Source organism: Oratosquilla oratoria, chromosome 30 (assembly GCF_046742065.1).
Source record: "Oratosquilla oratoria isolate Oo_2021 chromosome 30, ASM4674206v1, whole genome shotgun sequence".
In the NCBI taxonomy this organism is placed as follows: domain Eukaryota; kingdom Metazoa; phylum Arthropoda; class Malacostraca; order Stomatopoda; family Squillidae; genus Oratosquilla; species Oratosquilla oratoria.
In genome coordinates this window covers 40,749,139-40,772,324 of record NC_134806.1, presented here as the reverse complement: position 1 = coordinate 40,772,324, position 23,186 = coordinate 40,749,139, and the positions used below count along the sequence as shown (strand labels likewise).

At 38.7% G+C, this 23,186-nt stretch overlaps 1 protein-coding gene across 4 annotated transcripts in view; it reads left to right on the top strand.

Moving 5' to 3' along the window:
- The first annotated feature begins 257 nt into the window (after positions 1-257).
- The window catches only part of LOC143041098 (uncharacterized), a 37,810-nt gene continuing 14,881 nt past the window's right edge, over positions 258-23,186 (top strand). Inside the window, exons 1-6 of one of the 4 annotated variants that reach the window (XM_076212802.1) lie at positions 258-418; positions 9,807-9,857; positions 14,370-14,696; positions 19,694-19,800; positions 19,991-20,105; positions 20,492-20,506. In XM_076212802.1, coding sequence (XP_076068917.1) covers positions 368-418; positions 9,807-9,857; positions 14,370-14,696; positions 19,694-19,800; positions 19,991-20,105; positions 20,492-20,506 — 666 coding nt within the window. In that variant the 5' untranslated portion in view covers positions 258-367. Of the gene's footprint in view, positions 419-846; positions 904-9,806; positions 9,858-14,369; positions 14,697-19,693; positions 19,801-19,990; positions 20,106-20,491; positions 20,507-23,186 lie in introns of those variants that run through there. The other 3 variants (XM_076212804.1, XM_076212806.1, XM_076212805.1) reach the window with 3 other exon arrangements.

Here is a 23,186-nt window from a genome sequence, read left to right as displayed (position 1 = left end):
ATTTTTCTCCATTCATTGTATAAAAACAATTTGATCTTAAAAACATCTTTAGAATACTAAGTGAAGAATGCGTTATCATATTTTTCCAACTATTGCAATGTCGTTCGTGTTTACAGCCATTGTAAATAAGTCATATCGGACACGTTTTCTATGAACACATAAAATTCTGTAGTAATGAGTTATCCCACTTGAGGGGGCGCAAGATTCAATATTCGTGAACAGATGTCAAGAAACAGACTTACTTTATTCAGCCACACAAAAGTTTTCAACAAAAAGTTTGACATTATATCATAACTTGAGAAAGTAAAGAGCCTTTTGTAGTATCGAGCGAAAAAGTCATCCTACTCAGTGTTTACACCGAGGCAGGATGGCGGGGAACGGGGACATAGTAGAGCTCTCTTCAGATGAAGAAATTCAGGTACAGAACACTTTTACCAATGAAAGATTTATTTATTTTGTTTCTAGAAAAGCAAGTGAACCTAATGATAACATATGAAAGTTAAGTTGAACGTATTTGATAAATGGTTGTAGTATGAAGTGACAGCAAGTTCGTATACGAGGCAGTATCCAAAAGTAAATACATTCATGAATTTTTTTTTTTTACTCTTGAAGAGAATATGTATTTTTGTATGATAACTTGACAGGATGAAGACCTGTATTTTTGTTATTTTGAAGTTGGATATGGTCTCGAAAGGGTTTTTATTTCTGTTATTGTTCAGCTAAGCCTAATCCAGCCCGCTTCTGTCATCGAGTTGTATATTGCCATTACAAGTTGTACAATGGCAGTTTCGGACGCGGCAACTTGACAAAAAAAGAAGAAGAAAAAAAGAGTACCTGGTATTCAAAGGCCTTAATTGTTCCATGCATCAATGTTTTCGTAATGGATTTCTGTCAAAACAAATGGTATTGAAGTGAATTTGTAGATATTGTATTTACATGACTGAGATAATCATAGTTACAGTATCATGAATGATGTACCTTAAGTGAATGTAAATTCTACAGTAATGAAACTTAGTATCTCCAGAACCAGAAATAATCTAATAAGAATACATATATGCTCAGAAAGAATTAGATAACTCAATATACCTTGTAAATGAATTTGTGGGATTTTACTTTACTCACAACTCAGTCTGGTACATATGTATGTAGTATGCCATAGATTATTTGAAAGCTACAAATTCATGAAGCTGCATCTTTAGGGGTGCTACATATGCTATTAATTTAGTTGTGCACACCTATGCGATATAGCATTAGAAAATTAGATATTGAATTTGTAAATTATAATACATGAACATTATATACGATTTTCTTGGCGGAAATACCAAAAAACCTTGCTACAAGCAAATCTATTAACGATCAAAGCCGCTAGGATATGGTCCAGATGCCATGTCTGTCCAGTCCAGTCACTGTCAGATAGATGCCGGGTTTCACGTTGTGGATTGGGTGTTCTCCAACTCCAGGTGATGTTAATAAGCGCTATTACAAAGACAATAGGGCTTCCTTGGACTTTATGAGAGAACAAAGGTTTCTGCTGTCGTCTATCAATTGCCTGAGGTATAATAATAATCAGGCCATTAGCATCCATGACGACAACACACCGAATGATCTTAAGGATTTAGGGTCAACTTGGCCGACCAACTCTGCCCATAAATTGACCAACTCGGCCCCTTAATTACGCCTGTTATACTAGTTTTCATTAAACATATTAAATGTTCTATATACATATAGGCCTAGGCAAATTTATAACAACACATTAGATTGACACATAAAAACATAAAATCGAACTTAAATTATGCTTAAAATACAATGTACATGGTAATAAAAAGATAACATTAAATTTATTACTTCATTTCATCACAAGGAAATAATGTTACAATCAATATCTATAAGCACTTGCATCGGAATGTCCTTGAACATTGTCTACATTTTATTGGGTAATTAAAAAAAAAAAAGGAATAGCTTACATTCAATGACATCAATTCAATATGAAAATGATATGATATATCACTGATACTGATGCGTTTAAAGATAAAATTCCTTTATTGAAATTACTTGTATATAACACAAGAAACAATTACAGTTAGCACATATAATGTACATTTCCTTATTAAATTCAATACCAAAATGATATGACATCATGATATATTTTAATGAAGATAAAAAAAAACTTCATTAACTCATCCTGTATGCAATTAGGTCTCAAAAGACCCCTTTTAAAACCGAATATCTGGCCATCCTGGTCAATCTTACTGATTTTGCCTAATCTTGCTTAAATGCCTTATACTACCCACCCGCAGGTCCCCATAAAATAGTAAGGTCCAACTCACCTTGGTTTGGCCACAATAATCCTTTGAAGTTGTAAAAGTGGCGGTCGCCGACAATCGTGGTGGAGGGAAGGAAGGGGCGTGGGGGATGTGTTTTTGGCATCGGGTATGCGAGTTCATTTAGTATTATAAGTTATTGGCACTGTATTATGATTATGACAGTGGAAACACTTTGTATGGCTTATAAATACTTCAATCTTATCATACAATAATGCAGGAAGCAGTAGGAAATACCATAATATTGGATATACACACATATGCATCACTTACGCACAATACTAAAACTACGCTTATCGGTCTTTCCTAAACTTATTATTATTATTATTATTGTGGCAAAAGAGCATGAATGAATGTTGCATAGTGTGCCTGGATGGTTGGTATGGACGTGACGTGATTTGTAACGTGTGAGTGATGCGTGAGTCGGAGCGAATGTGCTTCCGGGAAAACTTATACGTTTCCGCTTATATTCAGGGTGCTAATTATTCAATTGAAAATCTGATAATACTGTGAGAATTCTCATAAAATTCTTCTAATATAAATGCATTTACCTTTGAATGTTGACTCACAAAGTTGAGAGTTATTGACTGATAATACCCTTTGTCTTGGTGGCGGGAATTGGGCATGGTGTGTGGCTTTGTTTTTTCATGGGGAAAGCCTTCCCAGTACCCCCAACTTTGATGCCCTCCTTCCGCCCATAAAAAGTCCTGGGGGACGTAGTAGCTCCTACACCAGATTCTTTGGTACGAGCCGTAGTTTTGGCTATACCAGGGGCAATACTTGAACTTCCTCTCGTTGCCCTCCCTCGTCCTCTTTGGGGCCTCGAAGGTCGAGTGTAGACCTCCTCCTCACTCTCACTGCTATACACAAGCCTCCTTTTAGTTGGGGGAGCCATTATAAGCAATAATAAGGTCAGCGGATATGATTAGACGGCACTTTTAACACTTTTTTGGGAGCGTGATAGGGTGCGTAACGTACCCTTCGAAAGCGAGGCTCACACTGACTGTGCTTGCCTGAGCGGCAGGCTACAGAGCCAGGGGTAGGAGGGAGGGATAGGTCTACAACACTACCAATTTTCACAGGGATATCAATTACAGCCTATTTGTGGTATGTCCATGAACATCGTGTCACTCCAGTGGCTTATCGGTCTTCCCCGGTAAAGCCACTCCGGTGGCTTATCGGACTTTACGGGTTAAAAAACTACAGGTTACATCATAGCCTGTACTACCAAAGTAAAAAACAATTATTGTTAGCACATATAATGTACAAAATTCTGAAGTGCATTGAAATACCATATGGAGTAAAATTGGTCAATATTATTGAGATACATAGTATGAAAGCATTTACAAGTACAGAAATATACTTAAAAACTCTAAGCAAATAATGAACATTGTGCAGTTTTAAAAAATAAACGAACAAGCAGACAACCACCAAACCGTTTATCAAATTAAATATCATTCAAAAGGTCAGATAGAGAATGGCAAAGAGACCTTTCCCGCCATGAAGGATAATCAGTTTACTGTTATGTTGCTATTCAAACTATCTAAGAAAAAACTAGCTTACGTCTTTTAATATTTAGTATCGCACACTCCACATACTGACTGCACTGCGCAACATTAACCTCATGTGTCCCAGCTCAAGGCTAACAGGACTTCTAGACCTTCAGCCTACATGATGATGATGAGAAAGGGGATGAAGTACTCCCATGAAAAGATAGTTTTAAGCCCATGAAACATAGGTTCGTGACTTAGTCAAATCGTTGAGTGGGTTCCACCTAACTCGGCTTACCCCAAGCAGAGTTGACCAAGTGGATCGGCAATATGACGTCATACCATCAGGCGCATGATGTCATCATTTGAACGATGTAAAACTGAAAAACGTTACACTGGGGACCAGTGTATCGTGTCTGTCTGTCTCTCATCTGATTTTCCTAGGCTCTGACCATGGAGCTAGGTGTAGCCTATGCTAAGAACTCTATCTGACAAATTTGTTGAACATCAAATCTTGGACATTGTGTTGTAACAGGTTCGGCATTTTTGCATAATACCCCACCATCCCCCCCCCCCCCCCCCCAAAAAAAAAATGTCTATGGAAAGGTGCATTAGGTCAAATCTGTGGTGGAGGATTATGCAGTTAAGCCATAGGTTCTTCCTGTGAAAATCATACCAGTATTGACAATACTGAATTAATAGGCTGAGCAGGAATATCCATGGGGCTGAGTTGGACCTACACCATCTTAAGAATTTGAGGCACCAAATTACTAAATATAGGTTAGGTTAGAATTGACGAATTTATCATCCTTTCATTTCTTCAACCTCACCATCTATCAAAATTAACATGGCATATCATTCAACTGATGTGACTTTGTTCATTGGTAAATCCTCTTTAGCACCTTTTTTGCTATTGATTTCCAAAAATTTTCATATTACATTGATGTATTATAATTTACAAAAATAATAATTTTCTATTGCTATAATCGTGTAGGTGTGTACTTCTAAAAATTTACCCTACATACCCCTAAGGCTGTTATAGTTGTGGCAAATTCTTTTTGATGTTCTGGCACCTGGTATGTAAAAGTCCAGTGTTCCTGTACCTTTTAGGCATCTCTTTTGGACCTGTGTATCTTTGGTTTGTATTTAACCATTAACATTGGGGCTAGTCTTATTTGTGATGATTTCATTTTCGGGGTAAAATCTGAGAACGCTCAGAGGTAAGAAAGACAAACTAGGTAAAAATTCTGACATCACCTTGCATGTGTTTGCACGTAATTTTTTGGTAAAATTTCAGAATCACATAAACATTAATATTTAACATCAAACTTTGGTTGTCCAGTAGCTCTTAACCTAATAGATTTTTTGAATGTAAAATGTGAAAAATGTACGTGAAACCGGAATAGAACCAGCTTTATGTTTTATTCTTAGTTTTGAAGGAATCAGACACTAGTTTGTATTATAAATCATTTGTGTATTCACTGTACTCCTCCACCTCCTACCCTGACAATTGGTAATTTGGTACCATCAAAGGTAATTTTTTTTCTTTTATTTTCATTTGTATGTAATGGCAGGCCAAGTAAGTTGTGCATGAAGAACTTGTTCCAGGTACTGTGTTTAGTTATGCACACGGCATTTGGCGTGTGAGAACTCTATCCCTCTTTGGCTCGGCAATGTGCACCCTATTATGGATGTGTTTCTTACTCCCAGCCCACGTCATGTTGCTGTCTCATGAATGTTGATGCAGTGTCATCTTTCCTCTACCTCTGACTCCATTGCTTCTGGTGACAAAGATGGTTCCATGTCTTCTTCATATGCCTTTCCCTTTGTGTGCCTGGTATATCAGTAGATGTTTAATTATCCTCTTCTCCTTGCTGTCTTACTCTCCTTTTAGTATGACAAGACTAGCTCATCTACTGAAATAATGTGGAAGATTATTTTATTAGTTTTTTTAATTGTTATTTTATTCACTCATATATTTATTATTATTTTGTATGTTTTTTTTATTGTGGATATCTCCATTGTAAGGGGGGAAAGCCCTTGATACATATGTGTGTGTGTGTGTGTGGGGCATCCAAGAATCTTAAAGGAAATGAAAAATGAGATTGTTGTTCCATTAGAAATTATTTTCAAGAAATCCATCATATCCGGAGATGTCCCAAGAGAATGGAAGCTAGCTAACGTTACTCCCATATTCAAAAAAAGGTGACAAAAAGAAGCCAAATAACTATAGGCCTATAAGTTTGACTTCAATCGAAGGAAAAATAATGGAAACTATCATCAGAGATGCTATCGAACATCATTTAGAAAGTAACTTTTTGATAAATGATAGCCAGCATGGTTTCAGACGGAAACGTTCTTGCGTGACTAACTTACTCGAATTCTACAACACAGTTATCTCGAATTATGACAAGAGAAACAATATAGATTTAATATATCTAGGCTTTGCAAAAGCTTTTGATACCGTCCCAAATGAAAGACTACTTACTAAATTAGCTTTACATGGAATAAGTGGTAGCCTATTAGGTTGGACTAGTAATTGGTTGAATGGTAAAAAACAGAGAGTTATTTTAAATGGAAAAACTTCTAGATGGAAAAATGTTACAATTGGAGTTCCTCAGGGTTCCGTTCTTGGACCACTTCTATTCGTAGTATATATAAATGATATAGACCATGGACTAAAATCTACTGTTTCCAAATTTGCTGATGATACAAAACTGTGTGGAGTGGCAAATGATCACTCAAACCAATTACATATTCAAGAAGATTTAGATAAATTACAGCAATGGTCTGAAAAGTGGCTAATGAAATTTAACACAAGTAAATCCAAGGTAATGCACATAGGTAAAAATAACAATAAGTACGATTACAAGTTATTTGGAAATTCGTTAACAAAAGTGGATAGTGAAAAAGATCTCGGTGTAATTATCAGTAACGACCTCAAATCATCCAAGCAGTGTATTTCAGCCTCTGAGAAAGCAAACAAGGTTCTAGGACTGATTGCGCGATCTTTTGATTTCAAAAGTCCATCACTCATTAACAAGCTATATAAATCGTTAGTTCGTCCACATTTGGAATATGCTGTTTCTGTATGGTCACCGAATCTCATTAAAGACATTGACAGACTGGAAAAAGTACAACGGCGAGCCACAAAACTGATTCCAAATATAAAAAATAAATCATACGAAAATCAACTAAAACATATGAATCTGTTTTCCCTAAAAAAGCGTAGACTCAGAGGTGACTTGATACAGGTCTTTAAGATTCTAAAGGGAATTGACAACATCAAAAGTGACAAAATTTTCACATTGAATGAGAATCAGACAAGAAACAATGGTCTCAAACTGTCCGGAAATAGATTCAATTTGGAAGTAGGTAGAAACAACTTTGCCAACCGTGTAGTTAATGAATGGAATAAACTTCCTGCACAGGTAGTGCAATGTAGTTCAGTTCGAAGCTTTAAGAATCATTTAGATAAACACCTAAGCAAGATGCTGTAATGATTATAATTTATTTTATGTTGTTTTCGTTTTGTTATCATTTGTCTGTCTGATTTTCATTTATTATTAGTTATATGTCAATTTATCATTATTTACTATTTACCTGTTTGTTTATTATTTAACTATACCTATGCATTTATTTATGTATTTTATTTGTTATTTACATTATTATAGTTTTTATTTAATATTTTATTATTATGATTTTTTTCGCATCCGACCTAGATATGGACCAAAAGGTCTCCTGTCGGCATGCTCCACCTTTGTAATCCTTTGTAATATATATATATATATATACATATATATATATATATATATATATATATATATATATATATAATGTATATATATATAATGTATATATATATATATTATAATATATATATATATATATACAGCCACTATCCGAGCTACGACCTAGATAGGTTCCGACCAGCCAGTCGTAAGTCGGATCCTATTCAAAATGGCCGACACGAGGGTTCTACTCTAGGATACATGATATCAATCTGTTGCATTTTTAAGTAACTTTTTCTATTGAATACTATTAAATACAAGCTGTTTACTGTTTATTTATCAATGCTTTTTAGTTTCATTTTTATAATTTTTTCTATTTTTTAATGTTTTAATACTGTACTGTATTTCAGTATACAGTATATACGTATGCAGGTACTGTATGTATATACTATACCTGTATATACACACACACACACACACACACACGTATTAAATATAACCTTGCTTACCATTTTTAAGTTTTTTAAATTGTAGTTTCCTTTTAATAATTTTTACTTAATTCTTCAATTGTTGTATGTACTCTAAATATATGTGAAAATACTTATTATAGTGTATTCGTATTAGTAAACTCATAATAGGCATCAGCTAGACGTGGTCGTAAGTACGTAAATATCCTTCATCCATAATTTATCAAACTCTTCCACAAATGCCTTAGCTGCAGGCGCATCACTGCTAGCAGCCTCACCTTTCGACAACACGTGGTGAAACTGGTAACGCTCTTGAAAGCAACGAAACCACCCAGCACTCACTATGAACTCATGTGAAGCGTATTCTTCACCTGCACATTCTTTCAACATGTGAAATTAACTTGTAGCCTTACTTTGCACTGCTTGCAATGTCACTCTCACATTTCTTTGCCTATTATCTTCCAACCACGTGTATAGCAACTTTTCCATCTCTGCCATAACTGCCGTACGCGATGCCGGTTGCCACAGTTATCTTACGCGCTGTGCTGCCAGACATGTACAGTAAACTCATTATAGGCATCTGCTAGATGTGGTTGTAAGTACGGGTGGTCGTAACTCGGATAGTGACTGTATATATATATATATATATATATATTTATATATATATATTTTTCTTTTCTTTTCTTTTCTTTTCTTTTCTTTTCTTTGTTTCAATGGAGCAGAGACCCAAAAATGAGATCCTGAGAAACATCACTCGTAATATATTTCCAGGAAGAAGTTTTACCTTTTCGAACAGCTTGCTGTTTATTATTCTGGACTGCCATTCACCACCAGATGAAGTCTACCACCATTAATACATTTTTGGAGAAATTTGCATCCAAAGTTTGTGCATTGGTTCAAAGGCAAATGACAGATGACAAGAGGAACTCTGACAGATGGCTTGTACCAAAAGGAATTTAAGGGAATCATGGTTTCATGTGACTTAGGAGGAAGGTTTTGTTAATTACTATGAAGACAAAGTGGAGGAGCTAATCACAGGGTATGGGCAGGAAATTTCTAATTAAGATATCAATGAACCAGCCAAGTCTGCTTGTGAGAAGGAATCCGAGGAGGACCTTAATTATGATAGACCGTGGCAGATACAGTGGAAGAGCTCAACATCCATGAAGACGAAGTTGAAGAGCTGATCACAGGATATGGGTGGGAAATCTCTAAGATCTCAATGAACCAGCAAGTCTGCTTGTGAAAAGGAATCCAAGGAGGACCTTGATTATGATAGACTGTGGCAGATACAGAGGAGGAACAAGTCTTCATGAAGGTGAAGCTCAGATGACAGGTGACCTCAGCTTAGTGCGTCAGCAGGCAATCTTGTGGTCCATAATGAGGTTGGATTCAAAATAGATAAGAAAGGAGGAACCGGATATGCAAACACATGAACCAGTTGGTAAGACACAGCAGCTTATAGCTTTGGTAATGAGAAGAAAGTATACAAACATCCAAACAGGTAATAAAACAAACAAATTAACCAGTTGCTAGACACAACAACACATAGGTTTGGTGTTTATATGTCTAATTCCAGAAACCTGTAGGGTTATCAACGGAGAGGATTTGAACCTGTTCGTATAATCGAAGCAGTTGGTAGAACTGGAGTCATGAAAGGTCTTGCTTACCTCCCTCCATAGCCTTCCCTTTTGTCCTGTTCCTGATAGGCCGTCCAGACACCTGTCTCACATCTCCCCTTCAGATCCTCTTGCTCCAGTCATCACCATTTCTCACAATATTTGTTTTCGCCCTCAGGAGAACCAGCGTATACCAATTGGATGGAATTACCAACTTAAAACAAGCAAAGTAAGCCTTTTTTTTTGTTTTATTTTTGAGAGAAGCAAGTAAATGCCTTGTGGGATTGAAAAGTGTAATGAGAAATAGATATTGGGAATGGATGCTAAGAGGAGATTGTATGAAGGAGTGATTGTGCTGACAGCATTGTATGGGGCAGAAACATGGAATTTAAGAAAGGAGGAGTTTGAATGTGTTTGAGATGAGGTGCCTGAAAAGTATGGTAGGGGTTACTAGGTTGGATAGAGTGAAAAATGAGGAGGAGAGCACAGGTGGAAAGGGAGTTGGGAGATAGGGTTGATGAAAGAGTATTGGGGTGGTTTGGACGTGTGGAAAGAATGAGTGAAGAAAGATTAGTAAAAGAGGTGTGGAAGGCAGAGGTGGAGGGAGTGAACATGAGTGGGCAACCAAGGATGAGATGGATGGATGGGATTTAAGGGGCATTGGGAAAGAGGGGAATGTCTGTTGAGGAAGGAAGAGAGAGAGATGGATGGATGGGATTTAAGGGGCATTGGGAAAGAGGGGAATGTCTGTTGAGGAAGGAAGAGAGAGAACAGAAGATAGGGGTGAGTAGAGAATGGTTGTATATGGAAGATACTGTGATACATGAGGGGAATGGGTAGGGGATGATGTGTGTGAGGGAGTATGTGTGAATGATATTTTGACGCAGCCCAAAGGGGTTTCTCCCTGTCTTCTCCTTTTCTGTATGAGGGGACACAGAGGGGGGTTGCTGTTTAAATGAAGCGGCCTCGCTGTGGATGTGCTGTGTCTTGCTACATTGCTGCCAGTCCTTGTCCTCAAAAAATTGCAGGTGAGCAAAAAAGTACAGACGCTCCTCTACTTACGTTCATTCGTTTTACGTTTTTTCGATTTTACGTTTGAACTGACTAAAAAAAATTGTAAAAAAAAATTTTGAGTGAATTTTTTTTAGTTTAGCGCGCTCTCCGTAGTTCAAACGATACTTGCGCATGACGCTGCGTCCATTGTTTACATTACACAAACGACAAACTGAACATGCCTTGTCTCCTCCTCCTCCTACTCCTCCCCCTCCCCCTCCACCATCTCAATTTATGTTGCTTGAATTTAATTTATTTGAAATTAATGTTATTATTTTACAATGTTATGTGTATAATTAATGATTTAGGGGTGTTTTATAAGATACGGTAATAGAATTTACGGATGTATAGTACAGTAACAACTTACGTTCATTTTCAACTTACGTTTGGCCGTTTGGAACATAACTAAAATGTAAGTTGAGGAGCGTCTGTACTTGCTTAAATTTTCTCCGTGACTGCTAGGCAAGCACTTTTGCCATACTGTTTGAATTGAATCACAGCACACTGAACAGAGATTTCTTTTATTCTTTATCTTGTGAATATTGCAGGAGACCTACCTATCTCCTTAATAATAAATGGGGGATATTAAATTGTTTCTGCCTTTTAATGCGTTTGTCTTGTCCTTGTTTTGTCTTGTCTTGTCATTCTGTGGTAAACATTGTCATCGAGATATGTGAAATTTGAACTTAAATTTTTTGTAGTAGTACATTTTTAGTGCTCCTCATTTTGAATTTAGGAGCGTTATGCTGTGGGCGTGAAAATTCATGCCGTAAAAGGCAAACCCTGGCTTCTGATCCAGGGCAATGGGTGAGATGCTGAGATTACCCGTCATCCATGAGGAGCCAAGAAAAGAGGGAGGGAGGGAGGGAGGGGTGGTGAATGGAAGTTGAGTATGTGGGGATGGAATGGGTGGGAGTGGATTTTATGCCTTTGTTTTTTGGCTACCTCCCTTGTAAAGGGGAAAAGCCATTGGTATATGTATGTATTGTTTTTATCATTTATTTACTATATCATTATTATTTAATAATTCACATATATTTGTTGCGGTTATATTTTTATTTCTATTATTATTCATAGATTTGTTTATTTTTTATGCAGTGATATACAAAGACTAAAATGTTAATCAGAAAATACAGAACTATATTATGATATTATTGGGAAGACTTTGTAGGAAAACCAAAAAAGGAAAACAATGTAGGTAACTTCATGACATAATTGGATTGCATTCATGGGAAACTGATAGGGCTATAGGAAAAAGAGGAGGTACAAAATGCATTGAAAGAGTTGAAAACTGGTAAACCACCTGGGTTAGATGGTTGTCACTTTGAGTTTATGATAAAGGGAGGTGTAATTATAGTGGAATTAGTGGTGAGATTGTTTGATGTGTGCCCAAGAGAAGTATTCCAGTGGATAGGAATGTATGTATAGTTTCCCTATGTAAAGGAAAAGGGGGCGAATATGAATGGAGTATGTGTAGAAAGATCATTATGAAGTGTAATTGGTAAAGTGTATGTGAGTGTTTCAAGGAATAGGAGGGGAACATGGAGCAACTGGGGAATATTAGTGTGGGTTATGGGAAGGAAGTGTGTACATAAAAGAATTTTTTGTAGCAAAATAGATATGCTAAAATTTTTAGCAAAGGGTAAGGATGTCATGTGGTTTAATAGATTTGCAGAAGGTATATGACAGGGTTGATGGGTGTCATGGAAGGTATTGTAGATGTATGGGATCAGGGGAGTCTGCTAAGGGTAGTCAAAAGTATTTGTGTGAGTAGTAGAGCTTTGGAAACTTGCTGGCTGACTTGGTTAGGGTGTCATTATTTGTAGGGCTCTGAGAAGGGGGTGGGGGCAATGCCCCGGGGCGGCACATTTTGGGGGGGGTGGGGGCGGCACTTTTGGTGAAAAGAAGGTAAAGCAAATTCCCCCTAATGTACTTTAAATGCATGATTTATTTATCATGAGTTGTGTGTATAAACGTTTTGTGGATGAATGTTACATGTGAATTGTGCTAATAACCATCAAATGTGGAAGGTGGTGGTAGTGGTGGTGTGTGGTGGGGGCAGCACTTACCCATGTTGGGGCCCTGGTTACTTGTGGTGAAGGTTGAGGGGATGGCAGTTCAAACCCTGCCACTGGCAAAGTTGAACCAAGGGCATGATTCATTAAATTTCATTAAACCAAATCATTATTCTCCCCGTCTTCTCCTCTGCATGAGGGGACGGAGAGGGGGGGTCGCCAAATTAATGAAGTGGTCTTGCTGTGGATGTGCTGTGTCTTTTTGCTTCTGACCCAGGGCAGTGGACAAGATGCAGGGATGACCCGCCATCCAGGAGGTGCCAAAATATGAGGGAGGGAAGAGGGTAGAGGGGATGGAATGAGTGGGAATGATTTCTGTCTTTTTCTTCTGGCTGCTGCCTGTGTAAGGGGTGAAAAAGCCTTTGGTATATGTATGTATGTATCAGTTATCATCAGTAGGGAACAGAGAAAGTGGGTGGTTTGAGATGAAGATGAGACTGCACCAGGGTTGTTTAACATCACTATGGGTGGGGGGATGAGAGGTAAATGTGAGGGTACTAGGCAGAGGTTTGGAGCTGATGAGATGAAAATGGGAAGTGATTCAGTACAAGAGAACCAACCAGAGGGCGGGAAGCCAAAGACCAGACGCTCATTTGGTAAAGTTGATGACTTGTAGAACCCTTTCATGCCCTGAATGTATGTATATATGTCGTGGTGACATGAACTAAGCCTGTCCACAACGTATGCATGTATTTCTTCTCATACGAGCAGTATTTTCCTTGCTGGTACTGTGTTGTTGGAGCTGCTTAGCGCAGCTGGATGCAAAGTGGTTAAGAGCCATTTGAACTACCAGCAGACCACGACACCAACACGAGAAAGGTTGTCCGAACAAAGGCTCTTCCAAATTCCTGTATTTCCCTTTCCTCATCTTCCAGTATGTGTCAGTACCTGTACCTGTCTGTTTAATAACCAGTGTATTGTTTTCAGGTTATGAAGGATTCATGAATTGATGGTGTTGAAAGTGAAAGTGTAGAGTAGTAGACCAAAGAAAAAGTAGGTAGATGGGGCAAGTGAGCCCAGAAGAGATCATGGTCAAGATGTTGCATAAGAATATTAGAATGAAGGAGGCTGCTAGAGACCATAAGGCCTACACTAGGCAGTTCCATGTCCATTACCACCTATCATCCCTATTCATAAAGTTTATCTAATCTCCTAAAACCATCCATTAGTTTCAGTGCTCACTATATGGTTATTAAGTTTCTTCTATTTGTTAACCACTCTGTTAGGTAAACCTGGGTTACTAAGTTTCTTCTATTTGTTAACCACTCTGGTAAACCAGTTCTTGTCTATATCCTTATTAAACCTAAATTTGTCCAATTTAAACCCATTACTATAAGTCCCATGAATCCTACCCTGCTCTCTGCATGGGTGACGAAGTGAGTTGAAGGAGTGTACTTGTCTGCAAAGACCAAAGTTTTTTTCCTTTTGATTTTTGGAAGGACTCAAGGACTGATGGCAGTCACAGTGTGGCTTCAGTTTCTGGTCAACGAAACTAGAGTCGACAGTTACTCTATGTGATGTTGAGTGGCACTTTGTTATTTGATATCATTATATTGAAGATTGTTAGAGCTAGTTGTTTCATTTATGTTTTTGACTTATATTTTTTCTTGCAGGATGTGGGTCAAACTGTAAAGTTTAATGGCAAGAACAAAGAAAGGAGGGACAGTGATGAAATTGAGGTCATCGACATCAAAGAAGTTCCTTCAAACCGGAAACCAATGTTGTATCACCCTCCCTCTCGACAAGAGATCAGAGCAACTGTCAGAAATACCACACAGTCTTCGCTCAGAAACTACTTTACACCAGTCGTTAAGAAGGACGTGAAGCCAAAGAAAGAGGAAGAGGACAGAAAATCGGAAAAAGAAAAAGGAAGGAGACCAAATGAAAAAGACCAGGCTAATTTATGCCAAAGTGAAGATAGTGCAAGAGCTATGGACAGAGTATGTGTAGTTGTTGTTGTCGTTGTTCCTTAGACTGTCTCTCCGAACAGTCCCATCTCCCCAAGGAATACCACGGCAGGAATGGGGTTTTCCCACAAATTCTTTATAGAGCGTACTGTATGTTTTGTTGTTTGTGTGTGTGATTGTATATAATTCAGTCTTCCATTATGTGTTGAATAGTATGGGGTGAAGGGTTACATCCTGGACAGTTGTCCACAATGTGGTCATCCAGCCTCTCCTGGTAGCTTAGAAGGGCTGGGTGGTGGCCGCACCACAGTCTGTCCAGGTGGACTCAGTCCTTTTGTGGGAGAGAGGATTCAGAGGGATGGATATCAGGGGGTCTGGCATGCAGCAATGTGTTGTCTTTTAGTGTCATACACAAATACTCTCTTCTCTTCCTCCACAACCACCAAATACCAGCCTCCAGAAACATATTCAGTATGTGTAGTAGAGTGCTTGTTTTGACAAAATGAGATCAATCAATCAATCTGTTGCCCCTGGTCTTCTTTGCAGAAGACCCATGGTCTTCAGGTAGTGCTGGAGCTATGGACAGTGTATGTTTATAGAATTTTTGGCATGGTTTGACTAGACTAGATCAATCAATCAATCTGTTGCCGTGTCGGTCTCTTGTAGAAACCTGAAATCTTCATGTTGTATTAGAGCCATGGACAGAGTAGAATTATACAGAATCCTTGGCCAGTTTTGATGAGACGAGATCAATCAATCCAGGGCACTGGGTTTCTTTTGCAGAAGACCTGAAGCCTTCAGGTAACTGGTAAGAGCCATGAGGTGGGTCCACAAGTCACTCAGGGAAGATGTGTTGTGTTGTTATGTAGGGGTTGTTGGTACGGGTCATTATAGTATGAGGTGTTTTGTGTTCACTGGTGGTTGTATCTGGGGCAGTTTGAATCTGGTCAGACCTGTGTTGTTATTGTATTAACCTCTTCAGTACAAGTCAAATTCTCATGGGCAGCATCAGCTGCCTGATGTACGATGATGCGTCACATTACTTGCATTATAAACTATAAAGTTACATGCATTACTTGTTCTCTTTCACTCTGAATATTAATAACTGCAGAAAATATGATCAGGCCAGTTTACAGAATATGGGGATCACTCGGCAACACCTACAAAATAAATGTAATCAAGACGCCAACGCCGGCATTTTCATGTACCCTCTCACACCTCATGACACCTACGTATGCGTATTCATATGAAAGGGGTTACTGGATGGTGACCTGAGGGCAAGGATGTTAATGTGGTTCTTATCCCTAGATAACACCACAATATATCTTTCCAAAATGACTTGTAGTCTTGCGTAAGGGCCACTGGTCTTCTGCAAGAGAGACCAGATGCAACAGATTGATTGATTATACTAAAAATATAGTTAGCTGTAGTATTATCAAGAGATTGTAATATAGGTAGCTGTCATTAATGTAGTGGTGCTGAGCTGACCATACTTGTGAGACATGAATTCAAGCCTTAATGTGTTGTGGTCAGCCTGAAAGTGCTACATTTGGTGGAAATTACCTGTGCAGGAGGCTGTAGGTCTTCTGTAAGAGAACACCAGGGCAATGGACTTGTTTACTGATACCTGTGCTGTATTCTAAAGGGCAAATGCCATCAAGGATGATAACAAAACCACAGATTTATCAAAGCACATGTCTGGTTAGTTGAGATAGCACACCAAATGGAGTATTGACTTCTTACCTTCTATGCAGTTGATGTTTTATGGAGTTTAGTAACTCCTTTACTGACCAGTCATGCGGCAGTCTTTAATGTTTTGAACCGAATCTCCACTCAAGTAATATTACTGATAACTTTCAACTTCTACCCCATTCTTTCTGTTACCCTCCTTAAATTTCTCCTCTGACTGCCAGTTATATATTATTTATTTATATTTATATTATTCTATTTTATTATATTAATATTTATATTTGGAAAGAAATTAAGAGAGGAAGAGGAGGCGAATCAAGTAGAGAAGAAAAGGTAAAAGGTGCACATGGAGAGATGATAATGGAAGAGAAGGCAGTAATGGGAAGATGAGCAGAATATTTTAGGGAGTTGCTAAATGTAAAGGAGGATAGGGAGGGAAAGATAGCTGCAGTGGGAAATGCTAAGAAAATGACCGTGATGTGTGAGGAAAAGGGAGCAGAAATAAGGAAGGATGAAGTGAAGGCAGTTGAGATGATGAAAGCAGGTAAGGCACCTGGTCTGGATGGATGCCATGCAGAGTGTCTAAAAAAAGGAGGTACAGTGATGGTGGACTGGCTGGTGAGGTTATTTAATGTTTGCTGGAGAGAGGGTAGAGTGTCGGAGGACTGGAGGAGTGCCTGTATAGTTCCACTTTACAAGGGAAAAGGGGACAAGTGTGAATGTAGTAGTTTCAGAGGGATTAGCTTGTTAAGTGTAGTTGGGAAGGCTTATGGGAGGATCTTGATTGAGAGGATTAGGAGAGTAATTGGTGAGGAACAGTGTGGATTTAGGACAGGTAGAGGTTGTGTAGATCAGATTTTTGTGGTAAGACAGATATGTGAGAAAGCTATAGGAAAGGGTAAGGATGTTTTTTGGGCTTTAATGGATCTGGAAAAGGCTTATGACAGGGTAGGCAGAAAGGCACTGTGGGATGTTTTGCGGATATACGGGATAGGAGGAAAGTTCTAGGAGCTGTCAAGAGTTTTTATGAGAGTAGTACAGCTTGTGTCAGGATTGGAAATGGAGAGAGTGAGTGGTTCGAGGTAAAGGTGGGACTTCGTCAAGGATGCGTTATGTCGCCCTGGCTGTTCAACTTGTACATGGATGGGGTAGTGCGAGAGGTAAATGCAAGGGTAGTGGGTCAGGGATTGGAGATGATTAAAGAAAATGGAGAAAAAGTGGGAGGTGAGCCAGCTGTTGTTTGCTGACGACACTGCGCTTGTGGCAGGATCGGAGGAGGGATTGAGGAAGTTGGTGGCAGAGTTTGGGAGTGTGTGTGATAGAAGAAAGCTGAAGATAAATGTGGGTAAAAGTAAGGTGATGAGATGTTCAAGGGGTTAAAGTGGCAGTAGACTGGAAATGAGCATTAAGGGAGAGCGACTGGAGGAAGTGGATAGTTTTAGATACTTGGGTGCAAATGTGGCAGTAAAAGGTGGAGTGGAGGTGGAGGTAGAATGTAGATTGAGAGAAGTGAGTAAATGCCTTGGTGGATTAAAAAATGTAATGAGGAATAGACATTTGGGAATGGATGCTAAGAGGAGACTGTATGAAGGAGTGATTGTGGCAACAGCACAGTATGGGGCAGAAACATGGAACATAGGAGAGGAAGAGAGAAGGAGTTTGAATGTGTTTGAGATGAGGTGTCTGAGAAGTATGATGGGGGTTACTAGGCTAGATAGAGTGAGAAATGAGGAGGTGAGGAGGAGAACGGGGGTGGAAAGGGAGCTGGGAGATAGGGTTGATGAAAGAGTATTAGGATGGTTTGGACATATGGAAAGAATGAATGAAGAAAGACTAGTAAAAGAGGTATGGAAGGCAGATGTGGAGGGAGTGAACATGAGGGGAGGTCCTAGGATGAGGTGGATGGATGGGGTGAAGGGGGCTTTGGGGAAGAGGGGAATGTCTGTTGAGGAAGGACAGGAGAGGACAGAAGACAGGGGTGAATGGAGAATGGTTGTATATGGATGATGATGTGATGCATGAGGTGGAATGGGTGGGGGGATGGGGGGTGAGGTAATATGTTTGAGCAAAATTTGATGCAGCCCGAAGGGATTTTCTCCCTGTCTTCTCCTTTTATGCATGGGTGGACAGAGATGGGGGTCGCTGATTTAATGAAGCGGCCTTGCTGTAGATGTGCTGTGTCTTGTGACACTGCTTCTGACCCAGGGGAGTGGACAAGGTGCAGGGATGACCCGTCATCCAGGAGGTGCTAAGATGGGAGGGAGGGTGGAGGGGTGTGGAGTGTATTCAGGGATGGAATGGGTGAGAATGATTTTATGCCTTTTCCTTTTTGGCTACCTCCCTTGTAAGGGGGAAAAAGCCTTGGTATATGTATGTAATATTTATATTTATTTAAATATTTATACATACATACATACATATACCAAGGCTTTTTCCCCCTTCCAAGGGAGGTAGCCAAAAAGGGAAAGGCATAAAAACACTCCCACCCATTTCACCCACCCCCCCGCCCATTCCTCCTCATGCAATCACAACATCATCCATATAGTACATCTCATCACCTTACTTTTACCCACATTTATCTTTAAAAAAGCCTTGGTATATGTATGTAATATTTATATTTATTTAAATATTTATATATATATATATATAATATTTATATACAGTATATTTATATTTCATTTATATATATTTATTAATATTTGTATTCTTTGTATCCATATGTATCGGAGTGGCCAATGAAAGTCAATTTGCAAAAAAAATTGTATTAGTTACAAGCACTACAAATACGAGCGTGTGGTTGCTTCGTAAGTATAATCAAGACTGACGCTAAGCGACGTTACCAGGCTCCCTTTGGAGGGAAAGCATACATGCTCAAAATGAACACTTGGTTCTCACAATAATGTATATAATATAATGTATAATATACAATGTATATAACAATGTCATATCTCACAATAATAATAGACAATATTACAAATACGTATGTACAACACACAAAGAATATTCTATGCCACCATTACACCATTCAGGTCCACTGCCCAGGTCATAAGCAATGCAGCAAGACACAGTACCTGGGCAGCAGAACCCAAGAAGTGATGTTGGTTTACCCCCCATCATTTCATGATATGGCAGCTCCCCCTTGTCTATTTAAGTATTTAAGAAGCATATGAAAAGAAATTCTTTCAGATCTTGTCAGTTTATCATCACTCTCCACTTGCACCTGTCTCTTGCCCTCTCCCTTTCCTGCTCAATAGACATTCCTCTTGTGCTATTTGTAATTTCTTCTTGCACACATGTAGCCTTTGTTTAGTCTGTGTATTTATGTTTCATGTATTTTTCAGTTTATCGAAAGATGGTTTGAAGTGAAAGTCGGCAAGGACGATGGCAAGATTAAAGACAAACTGTGGAAGAACTACTACCTCGCACACACCTCCTTCACTCATTCTCAGTAGGTGTCACCAACATGTGTACATTCAAAGAATGTTTACATAGGAAAAATATTACTCTATGTATTTATGATCTGGTGTAGGTGAACTGCTCAGCTATGTTGTACATATATGTACATGTGTGTGTATTTATATGTGTGTGTTTTTGCCAGAATTAGATTGGGGAATAAATGAGCTATCTTTATTTTTCAGGAAATTCATTCTCATGTGCGATAGCTTTGCCAGGAGACTTTCCATTGATAATGTGTACGTGATGATCAAAGACCTAATAGACAGCTTAAAGCACTACAAAGACAGACCATACAAGGTAAGGTTTAAGTATTATCACGGCTATATGTGGTTGTCAATATTCTATTTGCACCCAGGGCTGGAGTAAAATGGTCAGGTGCGCTAGAACAAGTTCCTTAAACATATCATATTAGGTGCACATTAATCATGTTTTTATTAATGAAAGTATCAGTTTTGTTGTAGTAGAATAGTACCTTACTGTATGTGTATAATAACAGCTTACTACTTTTTCTGCTTGCTAGTAGGTGATTATTGAACCTTATATTAACATGTAGAGAAAGACAAACCTTTCAGTATTGAACTGTGAAGGCCATTGGGTCTGTTTACTTCTGTGAAACCTCATGAAACAATGTTGGACATAGCAGTCTTTCTTATTTCTCTTTTCTTCTTTGTTCGGTACCCAAGGAGATTGATGACTGGGTAAGTTGGACAAGGAATAGCATGTTTGTCTTTGCTATATGCATGGTTTGGTCACATCACCTAATTAAGTCTAGCACTGGATGTACTTAGAACCACAATGTGTTTTTGCCTCAAAGAAGGGACCTGTGATGACTATCTGTTTACATGTGATGTTCCTGTGATGCTGTCCATTATAAAAACTTGTCAACACCCCCTCACCACCTCCATCATGACCTCCAGGCTGACACTCTCTTTTGACTGGGCCCAGGATATGTTTCTGTCAGCTTCAACTGTATCTCTTACAGCTTTGTCTATACATTGAGAACTGACAACAGGCAACTACACTCCTCTTCTGTACCACTTTGAGCCAGTGATGTACAAACAGTCCCGTACATTCAACACAGACAACGGTCCAAAGTTTCTTCCCAGAGAAATTTGTAGGAGGTTTTGAGGACTGGTGCCAGCTACTGTGGGGCTGCTGGTTTTCCACTTAGTGAAACTTGAGGCAACAATTGATTAAACAGTCACTACTCAATACATTGATGAGAGGAAGGCATGTGATATGAATGAAAAAGGTGGAGATGTACCTTTTCTGCAGCTAGTTACTTTGCTTGTTGGATAACAGCTGATTGGATGGTGGGGGGGGGGAAGTGTATAATCTGTCTGTATACCAAAGGATTCATCTCCCTCATAAGAGATGCAGCCAGTCAGGGCACGCACCCACTCCCATCCATCACCCTTGTTTTCCACTCAGCTCCTCATGGATGTAGATTATTACACACTTAAATTTGAGTAAAGTGTACAGGTGCCAAGATAAAAGAGAGGATGGAGGGATAGTGGAGTGTATTTAGGGATGGAATGGGTGGGAATAGCTTTTATGCCTTTTTCTTTTTGGCAACCTCCCTTGTAAGGGGGAAAAAGCCTTTGGTTTATGTATGTATATTCTTACAAATATGGGGGTATTGGCTGTTATTGTGGGGTTAAAAGCTGCTCAATAGCATGCAGCTGGTACTTTAGGGTCTATATGGGTTACCCCTATGGACCAGAGCCACACATCATTTTGTCTGTGAAAGAGGAAATTTCTATTCATAGAGAAATGATGCTACTTTATTATACTGCGACTGCCCCTCTGTTATGCTGACCCCCCCAACTCTTAATACTGTCCTGTACCAGTGGTCTGAATAGTCACTTCCTTTTTTGCTGAACCCTATGGTAGGGGAGAAAATAATATGACCGAGTGTTCCCATTTGAGTTGTAAAAGGTGACAAAAAATGGAACAGGGATAGGACTAGACATCCTACTCTCTGTAGCCCCAAAGGGGACATTCCTAAAATGAGCAAAGGCATAAGAGGGTCCGGGAAGAATTTTCCAGCCAGAACTCCAAGGTTTGAGTCTTTTAATGTGCATGGATGTGGTACAGATAAGAGTAAAAGGAGGAGATAGGCAGTATGTCTGTGAGAAGAGAGATGGATGTGTTGGCATTGAGTAAAACTAAGTTGAAAGAGAGGGGGAGTTTGAGTTTGGGAGTATAGTTGGGAGGGTGTCAAGAATGAAGAGAGGACAAGGGAGAGAAGGGGTGGCAATACTAGTAAGTGAAGAGATAGGTAAACATGTGGAGTGGAAGGAGGTTTCTTCAATGTTAATGTGGATGAAGGTGAAACTGGTAAGGGAGATATGAGTCTTCTCTATCAAGGACTTCCGTGCCTTTCATGATTCTGTAGTGGGTAGCTTCTTTCTCTTCTTTGTTCCAAAGTCAGTAATTTCAATTTAGCCAGTCTCCCCTCATATGACAGGTTTGAAAGTACTGGGGCCATTTTTGTGGTTGGTCTCTGGATTCTTTTAATTTTCTTTATATTCTTTTTAGTACTGGGTGACCATAGTGTCACTGCATACTCCAGGCTAGTGCTTAGTGTGACTAATATTTTTTTTTAACCATTTCTTCATCTAAATAGTTGAAAACCACCTTTATTGATCTTAGCTGGTTGTAAGATTCTCCAACAATTTTGGTTATCTGTTTATCAGGGACATGTCATTTGAGATATTTACTCTCAGGTCTCTTTTAGATCCCGCACTCTTTACTTCCTTTGTTCCAATATTATATTGTCTTGATATATATATATATATATATATATATATATATATATATATATATATATATATATATATATATATTACTTTTTGTGAATTCCATTATGGTACATTTCTTTATGTTGAAGTCTACCTCCCAATTTTGGCTCCATTTCCAAACCTTGTTTAGGTCCCTCTGTAGTGATTCACAGCTTGTTTCAGTATTCACTTTCCTCAGAAATTCAGCATCATCTGTAAAGAAGCTCATGTAACAATCCACATCTTTATGTCATTCACACAAATAGTGAACATTATTGGAGCCAATACCGATCCTTGTGGAACTCCAGTAATCACCTCCCAAGTTGAATTCTTTTCTCTGATCACTACTCTCATTTTTCTGCCATGCAAGAAATCCTCCATTCAATTTAGTAATTTACCTTGTATTCCTCCTAGGTTTTCAATTTCTTAAATAATTTTTTGTGTGGTATTTTGTCACCTTTTCTTCTCTACTTGATTCGCCTCCTCTTCCTCTCTTAATTTCTTTCTAAAACATCTTTTTATTACTTTCAAAATTTTCTGTCATACTCTTACCCCACTTCACATCTGCTCTCCTCTTTGCCTCCTTTACCTTTTG